We start from the raw sequence: 24,203 nt of genomic DNA on the forward strand, positions 1-24,203 counted from the left end.
TGGCAGGCTGGCTGGGGCCTGATTGACAAGCAGCTCCCAGTTTCTGCCCCAGCTGCTCGCCCCTCCTGGAGCCTCAGTGTACACCTCTAATGGGGACGCAGCTCAAAGACCAATGGTGCAAGCTCACCAGCAACAGGTTAGCTTCAGATGTGGTCACCACTTCGGGGTTCAGCAGAACCTTTTCTTTGTGACTTAGGAAAGTTGCCTGCCTCTCCTGAGCTTCAGTTTTCCCATCTGTAAATTGGGAGGCATTAACCAACGTTTGGATGTATTAAGAGCAGAAGTTCTGGAGTCAGGTTTAGCGGGATCCGAGTTCTTGCTCTGTCACTTGCCAGCTCTGTGACTTTCGGCAACTAACACCCTCTCTCTAAGCTTCGGTTGACCTCATCTGGAAGATGAAGATCTTAATAGCATCAATTCCAAAGGGTAGTTGTAAGGAATAAATGAGATCATGCAGGTAAAGCGCTTTGCACAGCTCCTGGCATACACCGGGCACTCAATGAATGACTGACTATCGCCTACACCTCCCTGGTGGGTGAGAGCCCGGGAGAGTGCCTGGTACGCGGTCGGCGTTCGACAAAAGTGAATTCTTTCTCCTGTCTCTCCTGCCCGCCAGCTCCCGGGGGACCCAGGCATTCCGGCCTCCAGTCGCCCCCCCAACGCGGGCCCTCACAAAGGTCCCCATTCATTCCTCCTGTACAAAGCGGCTCATTCACCCGGGTCCCTTGGGCCTCCCGCCCCCCGCCGCCTCTCGGGCCTAGCCATTGGCCGAATCCGCTGCCGGTCAGGCCTCGGGGCCCGCCCACCACCGCGCCGCCTAGCTCGGAGTTCAGGTGCCGTTCTTTTCCCACGGTTGGCACACTACGACAACTTTTGATTGGCCTCCCCCGCCAGCTGCTTCTCTTGATTGGGTGGCGCGTCCCCCCAATGGGCGTGGCTGTAGCTTGCCGCAGCGGGCTCCGATTGGCCTCTGCTGCGCTCGTGTGGGCGGGGCTTCCCCGACAGACCCGCCCCTCTTTCTCCTCAGGCCGAAGCCTCGGGACAGCCCTGGAAGCCGGTGAGTGCCCGGGGGCTCGCTGCGCGCCGGAGGCGGCGGAGCAGGGCTGGGCCCCAGGAGGCCCGGACCTCCGGGCTGCGAACCGGGCCGCGGAGGCCTGTGCAAGCGGCGGGGCAGGAGCGGGGACGGGGACACTCACCTTGGGGCGCTAAGGGACTGCAGCGGAGGGGGGGGGGGGGGTCGGGACGCGGGAGGTGGGGGTCGTCTATACTCCCCCCCAACCCGAGTTCCTACTGTGTGCGAGTCTGGTTCGGGGTCCTCGCTGGCCGCCCCGGGCCTATTCTGTAGATGGAGAAACTGAGGCTCGCTTTGGGACCTTGAACCCTTTAATCACTGAGTCATCGTTCTCAGTACCCGCCCCCAGATGACAAGTGTCTCGGTTCTCACTTGTAAAAACTGCGGATCAGAGACAGGGGTCCGGACTGGCCGAGGCAGAGGGGTGGGAAAGACGTATTTGAGCACCTACAATGTACTTGGGCCCTTTTATTTTTGTAGCTAAAGAATGCGCTTTAATTATAATAACTCGAAGTGGGCAATGTTGTGCCCATTTTACAGGGAAGGGAAAATCGAGGCAGGACAGAGTTGGTGACGGCAGGGGGCGGGGCCGGAGCTGAGGATAACACTTCGGAGACCCACTGTGTGCTGGGTCCCGTACCCTTGGTCATCCCACGGCAGTCCTCCGAGGAAGGCTGCGGGCCCTGTGGCTTAGGTGGGGAAGCTGGCAGGAGGGGTTACCAAGCGAGAGGAGGAAATGGACACCTTTGAGGACCTAAGACTGCACGTTCTCCCCCAAACCCCTCTTTATAATGGCAGGAAACGCCCGGGCTTGAACCCAGCTCTCCCTCTTCCTGACTGTATGACCTTGAGCGCGTTACTTTTCCTCTCCCTGCCTCGGTTTCCCCATCGGAGAAATGGAGATGGTCACCGTCCCAGTCCCATTGTTTTGTTTTGTTTTGTTTTTTACATCATTCCATGAGTTAAAACTCGGAGAGCTGTTCTAAGAGCAGAAAACACCAGGCACATAGTAGGTGCACTTACCACTATTGAGCCCTCGTTTCACCCATGAGGAGACTGAAACTCTGGAGGCCTGGACAGCATTTTGTCGTCTTTGATGCTCTTACTATCCTCTGTAGGCAGGTCGTGCGGTCCCATTTCCAGGATTGGACACACTGAGGCTCAGAGAGATTAAATGATGACATGAGGCATTGCTTATTTAAGCCCTGGGCTGGGCTCTTTCTCCCACATCGTTTTCTTTATTTCGCTGGCCGCAGTTCACAGAGAGGAAAGTTGAGGCTCAGCAAGCTTGAGCGGGATTCGCACCCCGGAGTCCTCAGTCCTCTCCGCTCCCGGCGCCCGACCTTTCCCCGCCGGAAGGTGGGGCCCCGGGCGCCGCCGCTGCGGCCGCCGCTCACCTGGCTACCGACTCATCCCCGCCTCGCCCATCCCCCTGTGCGGGGCCTTGCGGCTCCAGGGCCCGCCCCCTTCCCGAGCCCGGCAGGTGCTGGGTGACATCAGAGCCAGGCTCCCTCCTGGTGACGCGACGTGGCCCCGCCCCGCGCTGGACCGCGGAGGTAGCCTCACCTGAGAGCTCTGAAGGTGACCGGGGATTCCCGTGCCCCCTCCCCATCTTCGCGCTTCCTGCACCGGCCAGCGCCCCAGGTAGTGCCGAGGGTCTGCGGGGTACGGGGGCGGCGACCCGCGCGCGCGCTTGGGGCTCGGGGGAATGCGGGCTGGGCGCTCGGATTCCTGGATCCGAGGAGGGGGTTGGGGGCCAGGAGTCCCAGGCTGAGTAAGGCCGGCGCTGGGAGCCGGGACGCCTAGGTTTTGAGGGAGGAAGGCACTCGGGCCGGGACTCGGTCAGCGGCTAGGGACTCCTGGGTGTGAGGGAGGAGGGGCTGGGGGCCCGGACTCCTGGGTGTGAGGGAGGACGGGCTGGGGTCCGGAATCCTGGGTTTGCGGGAGGGAACTGGGGGCCTGGTTCTTGGGTCTGAAGGTGGAGGGGTTGGGGGTCTGGACTCCTGGGTGTGAGGGAGGAGGGGCTGGGGGCCTGGATCCATGGGTCTGAGGGAGGAGGGGCTGGGGGCCTGGACTCCTTGGTGTGAGGAAGGAGGGGCTGGGGGCCTGGTTCTTGGGTCTGAAGGTGGAGGGGCTGGGAGCCTGGACTCCTGGGTGTGAGGGAGGAGGAGCTGGGGGCCTGGACTCCTGGGTCTGAGGGAGGAGGGGTTGGGGGCCTGGACTCCTGGGTCTGAGGGAGGAGGGGCTGGGGCCTGGACTCCTGGGTCTGAGGGAGGAGGGGCTGGGGCCTGGACTCCTGGGTCTGAGGGAGGAGGGGCTGGGGGCCTGGACTCCTGGGTCTGAGGGAGGAGGGGCTGGGGCCTGGACTCCTGGGTCTGAGGGAGGAGGGGTTGGGGGCCTGGACTCCTGGGTCTGAGGGAGGAGGGGCTAGGGGCCTGGTTCCTGTGTCTAACGAGGAGGGGCTGGGGAACTGAAGTCCTGAGTCTGGGGGCGGAGGGGGGGAGCTCCTGAATACTAGCGTTCTGCTGAGGTCAGAGGGCAGGATGCCAAGGGCCCCAACCCTTGTCCAGGGGCGGATCCCTGGCTCCTTTTCCTTTCCTAGACCAGCAGTCTGCCCCTCCCAGGGCAGGTGCTTTCACCTGCCCTGGTGACAGTAATGAGCCCTGGCAGAGGCGTTCCAGCCGGCTAAAGAGGGTGGGGCTGCCAGAGGGGCTCAGGCTGAGGCCTGCAGTCGCCTGGTCCCTGCTGTTGTCAGTCCTCAGAATCAGTCCCCAGGCACCCTCACCTCTAGCCTGGCTGCAGTGAGGTGAGGGGGCCTGGTCTCCTGGGCTAAGCGAGGAGGGGGCTGAGGGTTCAGATTTCTTGGTCCTAGAAGATTAGGGTGCTGGGGGCCTGGACTCCTGAGTTTGGAGGAGGAGGAGGGCACTGGGGGCTTGGGCTCCTGGCTCTAGGGAGGGAAAATATAGGACTGGGTGATTGCAAAAACTCCCAAACCTTCCCTGGTCAAAGGCCAAGGGCTAGAGAGGAAGTGGGTGAGGCGGGGTAGGGTGAAGGTGGGGGTAAAGTCCCAGGGATGGGGCTGAGTTCTGGGTGGATCAGGGCCACACAGGAGGCCTGGAGTGAGCCTTGACAATTTGGGGCCTGGGAGGCGGAGAAACGCCATCCGCTGGTGGTAGAACCCTGCTGTTTGAGTGCCGGGGCCCAGGGTTCGAGGCCCAAGAACATCGGGAGCAAGCGTCACTGTAGGCCTCCCTGTGGGCCTGCAATGCTGGTGCTGGGCATGAGAAGAGAGGGTCTGGGAGGCGGTGAGACCTGTGACCTGGAGCCAGGTTTCGGGTGGGAAAGGCTCTGCAGGAAAGACGAGAGCCTGATGGGGCCAATCTGGGGATGCCTCTGAGGAGCTGGGTGTTTGGAGGGACTTTTCCAGGGGTATGTTGGAGGTGGGGGGTCTGGGGGGCAGAGGAAGAAGCACCAAGGTCAAAGAGACAGAAACATTAGGGTGTTCTTGTGACTGGTGTGGTAGGGTGGTGGTGCGGATGTCTGAGAGGAAGAGAGTAAAGGCTCCTTCAGGAGCAGGGCGCAGCGAGGGACAGGGAGCACATTTTCCCCGATGGTGCTTAGACTGTTCTGGAATTGCCGTGGTCTGTTCGCTACTGGTCTATGGTCCGTTTGAGGGCAGGGAGGGGTCTAGCGCCTGTGACTCACCCAGTGCTCCATTATAGCTCACAGCTCACATTGGGTTGTGACAGTCTGAGACTAGAACTGGATCACCAGCAGCTCCTCAAGGCAGGGCCCTGTCTGACTCATCTCAGGGTCCCCAGACTGCCCCGCCTCAGGGAAGGTTGACTGAATGGTGAATGAATGAATGGGGCCAGTCTCCCCATCATACAGAGAAGAAAGCCAGGCCTCAGGGAAGGAAGGCACTGTTAGCCAAGGAAGGAGATTCGAGTCTGTTCTGCAGGCGTGGGGCAGACCAGAGGTAGTAGTCTGCGTACCTGAGTGACAGACATCAGATTGACACCCTTCTAGGGCTCCCATCTAAGAGGTCAAGTTCTTCATCATGACCTAGTCTGGCCCCTTTTCCCCTGTCTTGCCTCACCTACTACCCTCTCCCCCTCCATCACTAGGCCCCAGCCTTCCTGGCCTCTCACAATGTCCCAGACATACAGGCCCACTCCTGCCTCAGGGCCTCTGCACTGGCTGATCTCCCAGCCTGGAATGCTTTCCTCCTGACATTCCCATGGCTCTCTCCCTTCATTTCCCTCAGGTCTTTTTTCAGATGCCACATCAGAGAGTCCTTCCCCGGCCACTCCAATTAAAAGTGCAACACCCCACAACCCTGACATCCACCGTTCCCTGCCTTATTTTTCTCCTTGGCATTTCTCATCATTTAACATACTATATAATTATTTATCTTTTTATCTGTCTCCTGGGATTACAGCAGCACTATTCAATAGAAATATAATGCAAGCCTAATGTATAATTTAAAAATTTCCAGTAGCATCATTAAAATTTTTTTGAAAGTAAAACTTAATGTTAGCCCTGGCCAGGTGGTTCAGTTGGTTGGAGCGCTGTCCTGTACACCAAGAGGTGGCAGGTTCTATTCCCAGTCAGGGCACATTCCCAGGTTTCGGGTTTGATTCTCAGTCGGGGCACATATGGGAGGCAACCGATCAATGTTTCTCACATTGATGTTTCTCTCTCTCTCTCCCTCTCTCCCTCTCTCTCTCTCTCTCTCTCTCATCAATGAACATATCCTTGGGTGAGGAATTAAAAAAAAAAAACAAGTAAAAAGTAATGTTAATGATATATTTTATTTCACTCAATATGTCCAAAATATTATTGCAATATGTCATCAGACAGAAATCTGGTGTGTATCTTATACTTAGAACCCTATCTCCGTTTGGATTCTCCATTTCAAGTGCCCATTTCAAGTAGCCACGTGGGGCTATTTATATTTAAATTTAATTAAAGCGGAATACAATTAAAAATTTATTTCCTCGGTCCCACTTGCCACATTTCAAGTGCCCAGTAGCCACATGGTGCCGGTGGCTCCGTATGGGGCAGCGCAGGGCTGGAATGTAAACGCCTTAGGAGGGCGGGGCTTTTTTCTGGCTTTGTCCATTGCTGTGTGACCAGCGCCTTAAACAGTGCCTGGCTCTCCGGCTGGCTCACTGCTTAGTTATTGAATGAGTGAATGAATGAGTGAGTGAATGAATGAATGAGTGAATGAACCAATGAGTGAGTGAGTGAGTGAGTGAGTGAGTGAGTGAGTGAGTGAGTGAGTAAAGGGGTCTGTGGACCCATTTTACAGAAGTGTAAGTAGAGGCCGGGTGAAGGAAGACCGTGGGGACCGCCTGGGGGTTGGGGGCGGGGTCGGAGCCCCGCTTGACCGCCCCGCCTTGTCTTCCCCCGCAGACCATGGCAGCAGTGACCATGACCGTGCCCGGGCGGAAGGCGCCCCTCAGGCCGGGCCCGGTGCCCGAGGCGGCCCAGCCGTACCTGTTCACGCAGCGCGCGCCAGGCCTGGGCGCGGGGCCCGGGGGCTCGGGCGCGTCCCCGCAGGTGGAGTGGACGGCGCGGCGCCTGGTGTGGGTGCCGTCGGAGCTGCACGGGTTCGAGGCGGCGGCGCTGCGCGACGAGGGCGAGGAGGAGGCGGAGGTGGAGCTGGCGGAGAGCGGGCGGCGGCTGCGGCTGCCGCGGGACCAGATCCAGCGCATGAACCCGCCCAAGTTCAGCAAGGCCGAGGACATGGCCGAGCTGACCTGCCTGAACGAGGCCTCGGTGCTGCACAACCTCCGCGAGCGCTACTACTCCGGCCTCATCTACGTGAGTGCCCCCCGCGGGGCGTGGCTCGCGGCGGGGAGCGGGCGGCAGCGCCCCGACTGAATGAACGCGAGGCTGCTTGTAATCTTTTCCCCACGTCGTGTGATTGTTCCCACACTTAGTTGTCAAGTTATAAATTATTGGGTTCCCAGGACTGCCTCTGACCCCATGGTGGGGGGTGCTCCACAATATTACACGGTAGAGGCACCTTGTTATTATTATTTAAATATATCTTTATTGATTTCAGAGAGAGGAAAGGAGAGGGAGAGAGAGAAACATCAATGATGAGAGAGTCATTGATCGAGCCTGCAACCCAGGCTTGTGCCCTGACCGGGAATCAAACCCTGATCGCCTGGATCCTAGGTGGAAGCTCAACCCCTGAGCCACGCCCGGCCGGGCAACCTTATTTTTCTAAAGTATAAGAAATTGTGAATCCTCAGCTGCAATGCATCCAGCTTTGAGAAAGGGACATGGGTCTGGAATAACGACTACTGAGAACCAGCGAGTGTGGACGACCATGTGCCAGGCTCCGTGTACATGCCTTCGGTGTGTTGACCCATTGCCTCTTACCTTACCCAGGTAGAGCCTGTTACTATCCCCATCTTACCTGCAAGGAAACTGAGGCCCAGAGAGATTTAATAACACAGACTAACATTTATTAAGCATATACTAGGCTCTTTGAAATATATTGTCTCATGGGGGTGGGTGAAAAACTATCATAGCAGATTGTAATGAAATAACACATCACCTCAAGGAGATAAAAACCAAGGAGAACACATAGCTCACGTAAAAATAGATATTGCCTCGCCTTGGCTGGTGTGGTTCAGTGGTTAGAGCATCGGCCCACCCACCGAAGGATCTTGGGTTTGATTCTCTGTCAAGGGCATGTACCTGGGTTGCAGGTTCAATCCCCGGCCCTGGTCTTCACAGTTATAAAGCATTTTATAGATAAAGAAACTGAGGCACAGGAAGGTCAAGTTCCTTGACCAAGTTCACCCAGTTGGACATGGCAGACCTGGGTCGTCCAGCTCCAGGCTCTACCATTGTGCTGTGGTGCCTCTTAAGATTAAGACGGGATTGACGATAGTGAGGTTGACTGTGGTAGCCTAGTCTCTGTTAAGCATTTAACATGTCTCACGTTATATAATCTTTACAGCAAACAGATGAAACAGGGCGGCGGTTCTTAACCCTGCCTTCACGTTAGGATCACTTGGGGAATTTTTTTGAAAATACCAACACCCAAGTCCCACTCCAACCCATTAAAATCAAGCTCTCTGGGGGTGTGACGGGGTATTTGGTATTTTTAATAAGCTTCCAGGGTGGGTCTAAAGGGCAGCCAAAATGTTATTAAGAGCAAACAGGATTAGAGAGATTGACAAGGAATGTGGATGATAGTAATGAAGAATAATAGTAGTGGGTAGTGAGCAAATATTTATTGAGCACTTGCGATGTGCCGAGTACTCTTCTAAGTGCTACATGTGGGTTATCAGCTCACCTCTAAGCCAGAGACTGTTGTTATGGCCTGATGCTCAGGAATGTTAAGTGACTTGGGTTCCAGGTCACATAGGCATGAAGGAGTCCTGCCAGGATTCGAACCCTGGGCAGCTGGCTCTGGAGTTATGCTCCAAACACCGGCTTGGAGGGCTGGGGCTTCACTGCCTTGCCCATTTAAATTGGCTCCACAGGAAAAATCATAAAAATACATACCTAAAAGCCTAAAAGGCAAAGTGCCAGTTTTATATTCCAAAAGACTACAAAACCTCAATAAGGGTAATAAAAAAAATTTCAATAAATGATGGGATATATTTAAAAAATGAAAATAAATAAACTGGCCCCGATATCCTCCCTGTTAAGGGTCACAGAGCACAAGATTTGAATATTTTTAGGATTCCTGTTTGGGAAGGAGGAGACTGAGGCTGGCTTAGGGCCCCTCAGCTTCTGGTGGCAGAAGTAGGATTTGAATCGAGGGTCTGTGACCCTGGATGGGGTTGGCACCTTCTCCAGGCTGCACTGGCCCCTTCTGATTCCTCACTTGCCTTTTAAGGCCCATGAAAGAGGCCTCTGCCCAAGCCACTCGTCTGGGTCTCACCAAAGGCAGGGAGATCAGAGGGACACCCAAAGCACCCAGCCACTCTTTGCCTCTTTTTTTTTTTTTTGGTTAATCCTTACCTGAGGATATTTTTCCTTTGATTTTAGATAGAGTGGAGGGGGGGAAGGAGAGAGAGAGACAGAGAGAGAGAGGAACATTGATGTGAGAGAGACACATCGATTGGTTGCCTCCCATACATGCCCCAACCCGGGCCTGGGATCAAACCTGCAACCTAGGTACTTGCCCTTGACTGGGAATCAAACCCGCAACCCTTTGGTGCACAGGCCAGCATTCTAACCACTGAACCACACCAGTCAGGGCCACCTTTTGCCTCTTAACAAATACACTGAACCCTCACAGAAACCTTGTAAGGTATCTGCTATCATCCCCATTCTCCAGGTGGGAGAACTGAACCTCCAAAAGGGGCCAGGACTTGGACAAGGTCCCAGAGCTGGGAACAGGCTGAGCTAGGGTTTGAATCCAGGTCGTCTGACTCCAGACCCCATGTCCTATCTACTGCAGTAGAAAGATAGTTGGAAAGTTCAGGGGGGGAAATGGTGAGGCCTGAGCTAAGGCTGTGGCCCAGGAACCAGAGAACTGGGGCTTGACAAATAGAAGATTCTAGAAGCCCAGATGGGAAGCAAATTGGGCCTTAATAATAATCATTAGCACTTAGTGAGGGTCTGATTTCTCATTGGATGCTGTTCTAAGCTTCTATCTAACATGATCTTGCTGACCCTCCTCTATATAAGGATGTGAGGTAGGAATTCTCCCCTCCTTTCCCCACAGCTCGGAGAGGAGAAGCCACTGGCCCAGCAGCAGTTAGCAGCTAATGTATTATGTGCACAGTTGGTGTTCCAGGGCCCATGCTGAGCTCTGTACGTGCAACATGAGCTTATGGAGGGCTCCCAGCATCTCTATGTGGGAGCGCTGTTCCTGTCCCCATTTGATGAGAAAATGAGACTCAGAAAGGCTAAGGTGGCTGCTGAAGCCACCCAGCTAGAAGATTTTAGAAGGATGCAAGCTGTGCCCTGCTTGTTAAGCACAGTCCCCTGCTTAATACATATTTGTTCACTGGCCACTGGTGATGGGAAGATAGTGTTTCCCAGTGGAAAGTGGGGCCTTCGGGGCTCCAGAAACCCAGCTTCTGCCTCCTCTAATAAGCTACTTGGCCATGAGTCACTCAGGGTTGCTGTCCTTTACTGGGATGCTTGGGCAGGAAGGGCACCTGTTCATTGAGCACTTGCGATGCTCTCCACTCTGTGGGACACTGGGAGATGCGTTGAGATGCATTGTGGGCCTTCGCTTTTAGAATCCTTATAGGTGGTGGGGTGAAAAGCCCCATTTTCCAGGGCTGGAGACTGAGGCTCGGAGAGGGCACATCCCTGGTGTAAAGTCACACAGCTAGAAACTCAGGCTGAGTGAGCTCTCAGCTCCCAGGCGGGATGGGTAACAGCGTCTCAGGCCCCATGGTTAGGGTGCCTGTATGGGCCCCGCCTTGGGCAGGTTAGTGTTTATTCATTATCTCCCTTAATCCCCACAGCTCTGTAATGAAGCGGGGAGTGTCATCCCGGTTTCTCTAGGAGGAAACCAAGACTGGGGAGAGTCTCGGGGCTGAGAAGAGGTGGAGGTGGGAGTTGAGCCCCGCGGGTCTGCCTGCAGAGTCCCCAGTGCTGGAACAGCCACTCCAGACTCCTCCAACCAGTTTCCCCAGCTGTGCTCCGATGTCCCCCATCCTCTCTGGGTGCACCAGCCTCTGCCCTTTGCCCCCTGGCCTTGGCAGCCAGCTCAGGTTCCTGTCGAAGTGTCACCTGGGCAACAAGGTGTGGCTGGCAGGATGGGGCTGGGGTGGGAGGGTGGCGTGGGGAGTGGGTTCGTCCGCCAGCCAGGAGTGGGGGCCAGGGCGCCAGCAGCCATGAGATACCTTCCCGGGGAATGTGGTCCGGCCGCCCCACCCTCGGAGAGCCATGAGCTCCCTGGAGCACCCAGCAAACCGGTTGCTCCGCTCCCGGCTGGCTGGCCACCCACCCTCCCACCGTTAAGAGGTTGGCACCTGGGAGCCAGGCAGCTTGTGGTGGCCACACCCGCTCTGCTTGAGAAGCACAAGCTGTCAGGGAGTTTAAAGCAGGCCTGCTGCTGCCCAACTAAGCAACTGGCTAGCCAGCCAACTAGCTGAGTAGCTGAGTAGCTGGCTAAGGAGCTAACTGGTTTCATAGTTAACTAGCTAAGCCACTTAGCAGCTAACTCTCTGGCTAGTTGAGCTAGCTAATTGCAGCTAGCTTAGCTAGTTAGCTCTCTGGGTTGGTTTAGCTAGGTAACCAGCTAGCTCTCTAGCTGTTTAACTACTTCTCTGTCCTTAGTGCCTGTTGTCTACCCGGTGCTTGGGGTGAGCTGTAACAGGTCTCAAACTGTCCCAGGGTCCTGAATCCACGCCCAACAGGTGTGTGGATGACTTCAGGAAGTCCGTGAACTTGGATGCCAAAAAAAAAAAAAAGACATCTTAATTTTCACTTACCTGGAACCTGAAATTTAGCATTTCCTCCTTAAGAGTGGACCACGAGTTTGAGTGTAATAGATAATCTACAGTACACTTGCTTTATGCAGCAACATATTTAGATGCCACATTTTTATGTTCACATTATAAATTTGTGTTTAATCATAGGTAACACTTATTTGGTTATATAATCAATTTCCTATGAGTCTGTTATTAATAGAAACCATAGAATATTCTCGTTCTGTTTCTGTAGCTGCCGATTCCATGAGCACTTCCCTGAGATAGTCTGTGTGTTTTCAAGGAAGTACATAAAAATGGCCCTGTCCCACCCCATTCAGTGCTCACAGCTCTCGCCTCGTTTCCTGTCGCTTGATAATGTCTCGGAGACCATTCCATACCCATTCACGACAGGAACCGTGTGCGGACACGTATTCAGGCCATTTCCAGTCTTTGCCATTGTAAAGAAGGTTGCAGTGGATGAGTGTGCACACGGTCCTTTTGTGTGTGTGAGTCCAGGCGGCGACAGGCTGTGGCCCAGGTCTGGCCGCTGCAAAGTCCACGTTCTCTCTCAGGCAGAATCCCTCCCTTTGTGCCATCTGGGAAGATTCTTTCCTACCAGCAGCCTGAAAATGCTTGTAACAAATGTACAAATAAATCGACATTGTCACGTGCGAATGGCAGCCCCTCTGCCGGCTGTGCTGGTGCAGCTGGTCCTGCCCCGGCTGCAGGCCGGCACTGAGGCCCTCCTCCTGCTTGTCCTACTCCTGCAGACCTACTCCGGCCTCTTCTGTGTGGTCATCAACCCCTACAAGCAGCTGCCCATCTACACGGAGGCGATTGTGGAGATGTACCGGGGCAAGAAGCGCCACGAAGTGCCGCCCCACGTGTACGCCGTGACCGAGGGCGCCTACAGGAGCATGCTCCAGGGTGAGTGCGGGCCGGGGCGCCGGGCTGGGCTCAGGACCGGATCTGGGACTCTGCTTCTTCGTGGGGCAGGAGGGAGCACACATGGAGGGCCGAGTGGGTGGGGCTCTGGGTCCTACCTGACAGCCCCCCTTTTTTTAATCTGCCTCTATGTTCCCCCCCTTCTCTCAACAAGCACCGTTTGGGAGCCACTTGGTGCCAGGCTTCCGCCAAAATTTCTCTTGAGATAGTGAATCTTAGAGTGTTCGTTCCTTCACCATTTCTGCTGTGGACACGGTCTACAGCGACGTGGGGTGAACAGCAGCCCCTTACCCGACGGGCAGGTGGGGTTGCTGTGTGCAGCTGGGCAGGGTGGTAAAGGGCTGCCACTCAGCCATGACGATGCGAGTCAGTCTTGGCAACGTTACACAGTCCGCACGTAATGTACATACCGCGCTCATTACTTATTTATCATATATCATCTATCTTAACACGTATTTTATACGTATTAAAATACAATTAAATATTTTTAAATGTACACCTTTCAATCATATGACATAAGAGTATGCAGCAATATATGTATATTTTACATATTATACTTACATCATTTAATAAATGCTATGTTTCTAGGGTGTGTTATAATAATATATTTATATCATATAACGCAGTGGTCCTCAGCATGCAGCTCCCTCACCAGCAGCAGCAGCAGCACCTGGGAACTTGTCAGAAATTCGAACCTGGGCCCCAGACCTGCTGAGTCAGAAACTCTGGGGGAGGTTCAGTGGTCGCTCTTTCCACAAGACCCCCCGGGCTCCTACAGGCTCTGATGCAGGTTCCCTGGAGTAATAGATGATCTACGGTTTCATGCAATAGAGCATGTTTAGATGTCACACTTTCATATTCACATTATAGAGTTTTACTTCATCTTAGGTGACACTTATTTGGTTCTATAATCTAATCGGTTATAAATATATCCCAGTTCTTATATCTCAGGCATAAATGTACAATAAAGGATGGGTGAGGAAGGAGCCTACTCTGTGCCAAGTGCTTTTCATGGATTAATACATTAACAGGGAGATGAGCTTATCTCCCTGGCTTCCAGATGGGGAAACTGAGGCACAGAGCAGTGCAATCATTGCCCACAGTCCCACTGGTGGCTGAGGTGGGATTTGAGCCCAGGGTCCCTGACAACTACCTCCTTGGAGTCCAGGGTCTCACTCTCATGTCTTTGGAGCTCATGCTCAGCACAAGGCAGCACATGGTAGGAGCTCAAATTGAAGTTTATTGAATGAATTATATGCTGTTCAGCTGGAGTTTATTGTCTCCTCAGGTGAAGAAATAGGCTCAGAGAGGGACAGCTGCCTTCTCAGGGTCACACAGCAAGCAAGAGGCCAAGTAGGGTGGGGTATTAGAACCCAGGAGTGTCACACATCAAAACCCAAGCTTTCCCTTATCCCTGGGAATGATTTTGAAAAGGGAGTGGCCAGGGTCTTGCAGGAGAGACCCTCCCAGGTGACATGTTCCACTGTCTCCCCTACAGATCGTGAGGATCAGTCCATCCTCTGCACGTGAGTAATCCTGAAGGGCTTCCTAGTGAAGGTGGGATCCCAGCTGGGTGTGGCTCTCTTTGGAATGGGTGGGGTTTACCTGGAATCATTGCTGACCCCTCTTGCTACCTCTTGTTCTACCCTATAGCGGGGAGTCGGGAGCAGGGAAGACAGAAAACACCAAGAAGGTCATTCAGTATCTCGCCCATGTGGCATCATCACCGAAGGGCAGGAAGGAACCGGGCGTACCCGTAAGTGACCTGCCTTGGGATATGCTCTAGACCCTGCCACCAGCAATATCCCCTCCATCTCAGGCTATGCCTCCCCCGTAACTCCCTCCCTCCTCCGTAACTCCCTCCCTCCCTCATGGGGGGCTGTAGCAGTAGGTCTCTTCCTGGCTTCCCATGCTGGTTGTGCACCTACTATGTGCCTGATATACTGCTGGGAGCTGTGGCAGGTGGACAAGAAATGCAAGAGCCAGTTCTTGGCCTCATTGACCTTTGGAACAGTACCAGGCACATACTAGGTGCTTACATTCCTGAGTACCTACTATGTGTCAGGCCTGATTTAGGTACCTGCAATGCCCTGGTTGGCTTTGTAAATGGGCATTTATACAGTGCTTGTCCCTGTGCTCACATTAGCACTCCAGTGAGGTGGGTGCTGTTTTCTTGTGTTAAAGACAAGAAGTGGAAGGCAGGACTGGGCTGAGTTGGTTTCGGAGATCATTCACCCAGTAAGGGCTAGAGTGGATTAAGACCCAGGCATTGTGGGCCCCCAGGGCCACCTCACTCCACATGCCCAGCTTCCCCTTGTCTCTCCCCCGACCCTGCTCACCACCCGAGACGACCGGTTCACCTGTTTGTCTGTCCATGTTTCATGTGCTGTGTCCTGGTCCGTGTCCTGGTCCGTGTCTCGTGACTTCCCCAGGCCTCCACCAGCACCATGTCTTATGTGAGTAGCAGGGAATCACCTGGAGTCATGCTACCCTAATGCCACCCAAGTCACCTCAACCCACGGTCTGTCTGGTCACACCTGCCAGGGAACCACTTATGATGGTCCTACTAGCTGCACTGTCATTTAATGCAACCTTACTGTGTACACACAGGGCCCCCCACTGTTGTTTACTGTGCCCACACACCCAGGGCCTGTGCTATCATTTAGTGTGGTCCTACTGTGTGTGTATAGACTCAGTCAGCACTGCTACTTGTGTTGGCTCTACTGTGTGTGTACAGACTAGTCATAGATACCAACATGAGTACTCACTTCTGAAGCACATATACTAAAATTGGAATGCTATAGAATAGATTAATGTGGCCCCTGCTCAAGGATGACAGGCAAATTCATGAAGTGTTCCATAAAAATAAAAAATAAAAAGATACCAACAAGAAATAACTCAGAGACCAGAAGTGCCGTTTACTGCTGATCTGCTAAATGTTTGCAGATGAGGCCCATAGACACCATGAAGTCACACAGCCCAGAGACACACACTGCCATTTATTGCAAGACCTCAGCTCAGGCTAGTCTCTGAGGACTCACAGGGAAATTAAAGAAATAGTCCATGGCCTAGAGAGCCTAGCTAGGAAGGCAAGAAAAGAAAATTGCCATTTATTGAGCACCTACTGTGACCTGGCTCTGACACCAAGATGGCTGTGGGGAAGTTCAAAGTAAGATCCCTACCCATAGAGAAGGAAACTGCCATTTCTTGAATGCCTACAAAGGGCCAGTTGAAACACTTTTTATAGATTTTTCCTTAATTAATTCCAAAAGTAATGCTTGAATACATATTCATTGCAACAACAACAAAACAATCAGATAAAGTGAAATTCCTTTCTTCCTCTCAGTGCCCCTTCCTTGGAGTGGCTTACACTGTTGACAGTTTGGTGTGTATCCTCACAGACTTTTCTCTAAATGTTTACAAACATGTATATATACCTGTAGAAATGGGAATCTTGTTTGGTGGTGTTTTTTCTGAATTTCTTTTTTATCAGTGCAATCACATGTAGGTATTGTTCTGCAATTTGTGTTTTGTTTTGTTTTCCTTTGTTTCCATTCCACAACGTGTCTTGGAAGTAGGCATACACCCAGATACACAAAAGTCCCTCTCACACACACACACACACACACACACACACACACACACACACGCTCAGTCAGCTGTAACACAGATCCCAGCCTCCTGCCCCTGTTCTCACTGAGGTGTCATCTCCCCCCACCCCCCACCCCCCACCCCAGGGTGAGCTGGAGCGGCAGCTTCTTCAGGCTAACCCCATCCTGGAGGCCTTTGGCAATGCCAAGACGGTTAAGAATGACAACTCCTCCCGATTTGTGAGTGCTGGCAGAGGGCGTTGCCTGGCTGCCTGTTGACCAAACAGCAGCTGGGCATGTAGAGGGGTGGGGGGAGGCAGGATGTGTGGGTCTGCTGAGGGAGGAGGGGCCAGGGGTGGGGCTGGGAGCCTGAGTCATGAGGAAAGAAGTCAAAGGGGCCTGGACCTTGGATTCCCCAGGGAGCCCCCCAACTGAAACCCCATGACTGGGGTGGGGTTCAGGTGAAGGAAGAGAGAAAGTCAAGAGGCTCTTGGAGGGATGACTGCGGGGGGAGGCTGCTCTTTACACCCTCAGGAGGAAGCCGACCTGCAGCTAAGCCCCCACCCTCTTACCTCCCAGGGCAAGTTCATCCGCATCAACTTTGACGTCGCCGGGTACATCGTGGGCGCCAACATCGAGACCTGTATCCTTCCCCGCCCTGAGGGCATCTGGGACTGTGGGGTGGTGGCTGAGGAGGGAGGGTCTTGGGGGTCTCACCGCTTACAGGAAACAGGTGTTTACACACACAGGGAACCCTGTCTCTCTGCTGCTCAGAAACTGTGCCTCAATTTCCCCCCTGTAGAAGGGGAAGAATCACAGAACCTGCCCCAGAAGGGTTTAGAGGACAATGTGGGTGGAATTCTTAGCATGGCTCCCACCACATAGTAAGCACTCATTAAGGAGCTCTGGTTATTAGAAGATAATGATTGGAGTACATTAACAATGTCCTTATTGATGCTATTATCATTATTATTATTAATCCTCACCTGAGGATATGTTTTTATTGATTTTTAAGGAGAGAGAGAGAGAGAGAGAGAGAGAGAGAGAGAGAAACATCAATCGGTTGCCTCTCGTACACGCTCTGACCTACTGGGGATCAAACCTGAAACCTAGGTACGTGCCCTGACCTGGAATTGAACCTGCAGCCTTTTGGTGTACAGTATGACACTCCAACTGAGCCACCTGGCTGGGGCTGTCACCAATTTTTAGTGTGTGAATGACTTCTGTGACTTCCCTAGAAGGGAGGAACCCATAGCCTCAATATCTGTACCGGGAAACTGAGACTGGGAGGGTAATGATGGCAGGAGACACTCTTACTACAATTCATTCGCCCTCTCAGCAGCTCATTGACGGGTGTTATGATGAAGCTCCTCTCACGATGAGGAAGCTGAGGCACAGGTGCTTCAGTGACATGCTCAAGGCCACTCATCCAGTTAGTGGCAAGGTCACCGGCCTGGGCTGTGAAGGACCCCACTGCATTATGGGGTGGCAGGGGGCCGAACGGATCGAGGGGGCCGGGCAGGGTCCCCTCCCTCCCCTTTTCCGCAGCACCTTGACTCGCCCCCTCCCAGACCTGCTGGAGAAGTCTCGGGCCATCCGCCAGGCCAAGGACGAGTGCAGCTTCCACATCTTCTACCAGCTGCTGGACGGCGCGGGCGAGCAGCTCAAGGGTCAGTGCTGCTGCTCGGGGCGGGGGGGGGGGGGCTCTGGCTTCTCTGGGCCCCGGGAGGGAACGGGAGGCACTGGTGTGTGTTGGGCTCCTGCTGCGTAGTGGATTCTGTTGCCTCCTGGATCCCGCTGCCCCTGGTTCCTGCCGCCTCATGATTTGCCAGCAGAGTCCAGCCCCCCCTCCCCCTGGTCCTGCTGTCTCCTGGGTCTTGATCACACTGGCCACATGGCCACTGGCTCCTGTTCACACTCACCTCTCTTCTGCTCACTCCAGCGGGTGTGACTCCAGCTTGGCCGCTGCTCCCGCTGCCTCGTGGTCCCCGTGGTCCTGGCCTGTGTGGCTTCATGGCTCCTTTCTCTCGGCTGCTGCCTGAGGGTCTTCCTGCCTCCTGCTCGCGCTCCTCCTGCCTGCGGCTCCCTCTCGTTCTGGTTCCCGCCACCCCCCCTAGCGCCTGCTCACCCGGGCTCCAGTTCCCTCTCACGGTGGCTTCCGAGGCCACACGCCCTTTGCTGCTGGCCCCTGCTGCACCATGGCTTCTGCTAACTCAGGCCCCCTCCGGCCCATTGCTCCTGCCTGCTCTGGGAGGTCCAGGCCCCGAGAATCTCCTGGAAGGAGGGATGACGGAAGGGCTAATATGTGCTAAGTAAGCACCCGCTCCACCCGGCCCTCACTGAACCTGTGAGGAAAGGCTCCTCACTTATCTAACAGAGGAGGAGACCGAGGTTCCCAGTGGGGATGTGAGTCTGACTCCACGGTTTGCCCTTGACCTTGGTCTCCTCTCGTTACCCCTGCAGCCGACCTGCTCCTGGAGCCCTGCTCCCACTACCGCTTCCTCACCAATGGGCCAGCGTCCTCTCCGGGCCAGGAGCGGGAGCTCTTCCAGGAGACCCTGGAGTCCCTGCGGGTCCTGGGGTTCACCCACGAGGAAATCACCTGTGAGTGAGCCCTGCTCCCTGCTAAGGGTGGGGGTGGGCTCTGCATGGGCGGGAGGGGGACCTGGTCATTCATTCCTTGGTTTATTTGCTCACGTGTTTATTGAGCAAGTACTGTGTGTGGACACTGGGGCCACAGCAGGATATGAGACCCATAAGCATCCGTGCCTTGGGAGACTGATAAAGGAGAACCACGATCTAGATAAAGAAGGAATTCTGTGCTCTCCAAGGCCGTGAGTGCGGGGAGGAAAACAAAACAAGGAATGGAGGGGGCAGGAGGGTACAGCCTTTTTTTATATATATATATTTTTTTATTGATTTCAGAGAGAGGAAGAGAGAGGGAGGGAGAGAGATAGAAACATCAATGATGAGAGAATCATTGATTGGCTGCCTCCTGCACACCCCTTACTGGGGATCGAGCCTGCAGCCCAGGTATGTGCCCTGACCGGGAATCAAACCTCGATCTCCTGGATCATAGGTCAATGTTCAACTGCTGGGCCACACTGGCCAGGCAAGGAGGGCACAACTTTAAGGAGGGAACCAGGAGGGGCCCATTGAGATGGTGATGTTTGAGCAAAGGCCTGGGGGATCTCTGGAAGTGAGCATTGGTGATATGGGGCAAGAGGGTTTCAGGCCAGGGGAACAGCCTGTGCAAAGGCCCTGGGGCAGGAGAGACATGGCATGTTTGAGGAATGCAACTTTCCTCTAGTACATTATGGAGGGGAGTGAGGGATGGGACTGCAAAGGCAGGAGGGGGCCTCAAATTCCAACCTGAAGGGTTGGGACTTTGTCCTGGGGGTACTGGGAGCCTTGGAGAGCTAGGAGCAGGGCAGCGACAGCTCTGGGCCATGTGGAGGAGGGACTGGAGGTTGGGAGGAGGCTGAGGTGAGGGTGCAGGGAGGTGTTGTTCCAGGCTGGGCAGCCCTGGTGTGAAGTACTCAGATCATCACCCTGTATGACGCTGTTTGGCCCCTGAGCTCGTCACCAAATACTATGTTTTGACAATAGTCTTGCTGCAGCACTATATTCGTTCACTAGGGCCACTGTAACAAAGAACCCCAAACCGAGCCCCCCAAACAGCAGAAACGAATCGTGTCCCAGTTCTGGAGGCCCAGAGATCGAGGTGCCAGCAGGGTCCGCTGGTCCCTGGACGATCTGCCCCCTGTGCCCCGCCCCCGCTTCTGGTGGTTTCCTGGCAACCTTCCCAGTCCCTGGGCCTGTAGCAGCATCACCTGATCTGCCTTTATGTCCACCTGGCTTCTCCCTGGGCACCTGTGAGTGCAGTTTCTGCCTGTTGTAAGGACACCGGTCATGCTGGACTTGGGTCCCCAGTAGGACCTCATCTCAACTGAAATGGTTACACCTGCTGTGACCCAATACCAAATAAGGTCACATTCTGAGGTGCCCGGGGTTAGGACTTCAACACACCCTTTTTGGGGAGGTGGCATGATTCAACCCATAACAGACGCATAGAAGTGACCTCAGGTGTTTTTTGTTTTGTTTTTTCCAGCAGCCTGAAGTTTTGATGTTTGGGTGAACTATGATTTTTTCCCACTGGGCCCGTGGAGAAAGGGCCTGATTTCCAGGGCTGAGCAGGGCCAGAGCCAGTCTCATTCTCCTCTGGTCCCTGGCACTGCCAGAGGCCCCGAGAGCTATTGTTGGTGGCTGCAGGGCCCAGTTGGGAGGGCTGCAAACTGAGAGGCATCTTGGCTGCCTACCCAGGCTGCAAACAGGCCGGCCTCTTGGGCGTATTGACACAGGGTCCCAGGCCTCCCCGCTGGATTTCCCAACTGAGGTTGCACAACTCCCCCTCCTCCCCCGGCAGCTGGCAAACAGATTCAGATGGTGGGGCCCTGGGCCTCCTGGCCTGGCCCCTCAGGTTTCACCTGACCTCCTGACACATGTCACCTCAGATAACCCTCCCAGCACAACGTATGGCATGTGGTACATGTGACTACAGCCAAAGTTCGTCCTGGGAAAACCAAGTCTCCTAAAGCCACACACCCCCACCTCCTCCAGCCCTAATTTCCCACCGTTAAGCTTCCTGCATCTCCTTCTGTGAATATTTTAGACGAGTCAGGAAAGATGTATATTATTTTTCTATAAAGACAGGCACTCTCTAGCCCCAGGGCTGATTCTTAGCCGTCCCGGTGACTCAGATCTTGAGTTTCATCTCAGGAATGATTGCCTGCCTCTTCTCACCCGAAGCAGGAGACACAGATGGGTGTTTGTAGGTGTGAAAACACAAAACAGCATCCAAACAACCCAGGCAACGTGGCGCGCTGTGGAGGATTGGCTCTTTCCCTTGAGATCGTGTGGCTGCCTGGGAGCTGGCTCATAGGGGAAAAAAAATCATAATTCAAAATTCACAGTGTGGTTTGGCCAGACTGTGGTATCACATCTGCACCATCGTAAATGTGCAAAATTGTAAATCAAACCGTTGTAAGTTGGGCGCTATCTGCGCAGCCTCAGTCACACACGGTGTCCGCATTCGTGAGTTCCCCTGGCTCTCCAGTTACCTGTCTCCCCAAAACCCACACTCCTGCTGGGCTGGGGCTTGCTGTGCTCATTCACAGAGGGGTGGGACATTTGGGTGCCCTGGGCAGGCTCACTGAGCTCCCGCAGCGACGCCCTGCCTTCTGGTCTTGGCTCGCGTCCTGTAAACCAGCGTCCTTTGGTGGTCTGCTGAGTTTTTGGCGTTCTGTGCTGCTCGTCGCAGAGTTGGAGAGGTCACTGTGTCCCGTGGCTTCTGAGGTGTTGGGGTGGTCACTGTGTCCCGTGGCTTCTGAGGTGTTGGAGAGGTCACTGTGTCCCGTGGCTTCTGAGGTGTAGGAGTGGTCACTGTGTCCCGTGGCTTCTGAGGTGTTGGAGAGGCCACTGTGTCCCGTGGCTTCTGAGGTGTTGGAGAGGCCACTGTGTCCGGTGGCTCCAGCGGCCAGGTTCTCAAGCCCGGGGAGGCCGGGGTGCGCCTTCCCGGGGAAAGGCCCTTGTTGGATGGGCTCCCTTCGGGCATGAGCTGCAGCGCTCCTGGCCGCGAGCTCGAGCGCACGGAGGACCAGGGCACGGGCGGGCGAAAGCGGGTTAAAGAACACGCGCTTATTCTTTATTATTCTTTATTACTTACTGCATTGCTTTTCATATGCACAACTGTAAACCTGCTTTTGGCCCGCCCCGTGCATCAATGAGGGGTCTTCAAACAGAAACACAGGTGACACTCGGTGATGTACTGATCAGCGGGTGAAAACGCTGTGACCAGAGCTCGCAGGAACGGAGCCCCGCGTGTCCCTAGGAGCCGCCCCGTCGGTCCCTCTCCAGTGTCCCCCGCGGCTCCACAGGATGGTGCCGTGAATAATGGGAGTCACCTGCTTTCGGTTTTGCCTTCTGTGCACAGGATATGCCACATACGCCCTCCTCACCGCGCTTCTTTCATGCGACGTTTTAGAAATCTTTCCACATTGCCCGTTCATTTCCCCAAGTCCCTTTAAGCCTGATATGCGGCGTTTTATAAAACAGACAATATGTGCGGAACTCAAGCACAAAATACAGAATTTATTTATCCAGTCATGTGTTTCAAGGCCCCAGTGTCCCGGGTGGATTCTAAGCTCAGGGTATGGTGTGACCTGACATAGGATGTTTAAGCTAGTGTCCCGGGGGCTAGTTAAGACCAGGCACAGTGATGTCTCTCTCTGCGCCCCTCAGCCATGCTGCGGATGGTCTCGGCGGTTCTCCAGTTTGGCAACATCGTCCTGAAGCGAGAACGAAACACCGATCAGGCCTCCATGCCTGACAACACAGGTGACCCCCCCCGCCCACCACAGAGCACCCCCTGCCCAGCCCCACCACTCTGATTTCCTGCCCTTTGCTGAGTCTTTACCAAAACAGCATTTCCCCACCCTTTTCCTGATTCTAAAAAGTGTGATCCCTGCTGGAAGTTTGAACAACACCAGTGTGCCAAAGTGGGGCAGCAGGGTCCCCGGCCGCCCCAGCCCCTCCAAGGCACCTGCCTTAGCACTGGGCACATCTCCTCCTGCCCTCTGTGTTTGCGGATGTATTTTATTTGCCTTTCAAAAGCAGAATTGTAGCTGACATTCTTTTTTTAACCCATATGGAAATAGCTCTGCTTCTTTAGTATTACAAAATAATACAAGCTGGATGGGGAAAGATCTGACAGACAGAACAGCACAAAGGCAGGGAAATTAGCGTAATCATACTCCTGAGAGATCATTGCTGCTAACATTTCAGGGTGTTTCTCTCCGGGCTTTGTTCTTTGTCTGTATCCATGTGGAAATAATTGTCACAGAAAAGGAATCATGCTTCACACCCAGCTTCACCCTTACAGAAAAGTTGAAAGAATTTTATAATAAACTGCCAGATATACACCACTGAGATGCTAGATTCCACCATTAACATTTTACTGCATTTGCTTTATCGGATATTTTTCCATCCATCGTTCATCCGTTGTATTTTCTGGTGTATTTTTTGAGTTGCAGACATCAGCACACTTCACAAATGCACTTCTGCCTGCATATTGTTAATATATTTTTTTATAGTTCTTTCTTTGATTCCAAATGGAAATACATATCCTGAAATCACGTTGTAGGTTTAATGTGTAATGAGTTTTCTATGTAATTATGCTAGAACAGCCATTCAAATGAATGAACTCCACTCCTCTAACCTAAATCCCCAGTTGCTGGGCATTCGGGTTATTTCCTGTTTTTCTCCACCATAAACAACACTGTGATGAACATCCTCGTAGTCCAGTCTTTTCCCACATCTGGGATTATTTTTGCCCCCTTGGGGTCCCAGAGGAGAATCCCTGGGCCAGAGGAGTGCACGCTTTTAGGACCTGTGGTGCCTGTGGTGGGAAAGGCTGGGCCGGCCTCTGTCCCCCAGCAGTGGGGGGCGGTGCCGCTTCCCGGTGCTGAACTGATCTTGGTGCCTGTTGTCCTCAGCTGCCCAGAAGCTCTGCCGCCTGCTGGGACTGGGGGTGACGGATTTCTCCCGTGCCCTGCTCACCCCGCGCATCAAAGTTGGCCGAGACTATGTGCAGAAAGCGCAGACCAAGGAGCAGGTGGGTGATGCTGGTGAGGGGCTGGCGCGGGGAAACCCGGCGCCCAGGTACTGGGTCTTTAAGCAGCTTACACAGTTTTTCTCGCTCACTCAACAGACTTTTGCTGGGCGTCTGCCCAGTTACCGGCTCTGGTCTAGGTGCTGGGAATAAAAGCAGTAATAGGAAAACAGTTGATAAAAGAAGATAAACAGGATGCTTGTACACACTGATGCCTTCTGTGAAGGAGAGGCCTAGGGTGGTCAGGAAGGTCCTCTCTGTGGAGGCGATGTTCAAGTTGAGACCTAGATGGTTCAAGGCAGAGGGAACAGCCCGTGTAAAGGCCCTGGGGTTGGGACAAGATTGGCACGTTGGGAACATTAAGGAGGCCAGTGAGGCTAGAGAGTGGAGAAGAGGGTGGTGGAAGCTGCAGGCAGAGAGGTTGAGAGGGGACAGATCGTGATGGGTCTTAGGGGCCACAGTAAGGAGGTGAGTTTTACTCAGAGTGCAGCAGGAGGCCAGCGAGGGTTTAAGCCAGG

At 54.1% G+C, this 24,203-nt stretch overlaps 1 protein-coding gene and 1 non-coding gene across 2 annotated transcripts in view; both read left to right on the top strand.

Moving 5' to 3' along the window:
* Positions 1-24,203, top strand: part of MYH14 (myosin heavy chain 14) — a 64,035-nt gene that overhangs the window by 4,970 nt on the left and 34,862 nt on the right. The window contains exons 2-12 of the mRNA XM_087826853.1: positions 6,491-6,901; positions 12,252-12,408; positions 13,925-13,952; positions 14,080-14,182; positions 14,859-14,882; positions 16,164-16,256; positions 16,596-16,659; positions 17,588-17,686; positions 18,480-18,620; positions 22,317-22,412; positions 23,570-23,688. Coding sequence (XP_087682979.1) covers positions 6,491-6,901; positions 12,252-12,408; positions 13,925-13,952; positions 14,080-14,182; positions 14,859-14,882; positions 16,164-16,256; positions 16,596-16,659; positions 17,588-17,686; positions 18,480-18,620; positions 22,317-22,412; positions 23,570-23,688 — 1,335 coding nt within the window. The remainder of the gene's footprint in view (positions 1-6,490; positions 6,902-12,251; positions 12,409-13,924; positions 13,953-14,079; positions 14,183-14,858; positions 14,883-16,163; positions 16,257-16,595; positions 16,660-17,587; positions 17,687-18,479; positions 18,621-22,316; positions 22,413-23,569; positions 23,689-24,203) is intronic.
* Positions 15,187-15,293, top strand: LOC148091088 (U6 spliceosomal RNA). Its single transcript, XR_015716062.1, has one exon. It is a non-coding gene; the product is annotated as a U6 spliceosomal RNA (small nuclear RNA).

Source organism: Miniopterus natalensis, chromosome 18 (assembly GCF_054644295.1).
Source record: "Miniopterus natalensis isolate mMinNat1 chromosome 18, mMinNat1.hap1, whole genome shotgun sequence".
Taxonomy (NCBI): domain Eukaryota; kingdom Metazoa; phylum Chordata; class Mammalia; order Chiroptera; family Miniopteridae; genus Miniopterus; species Miniopterus natalensis.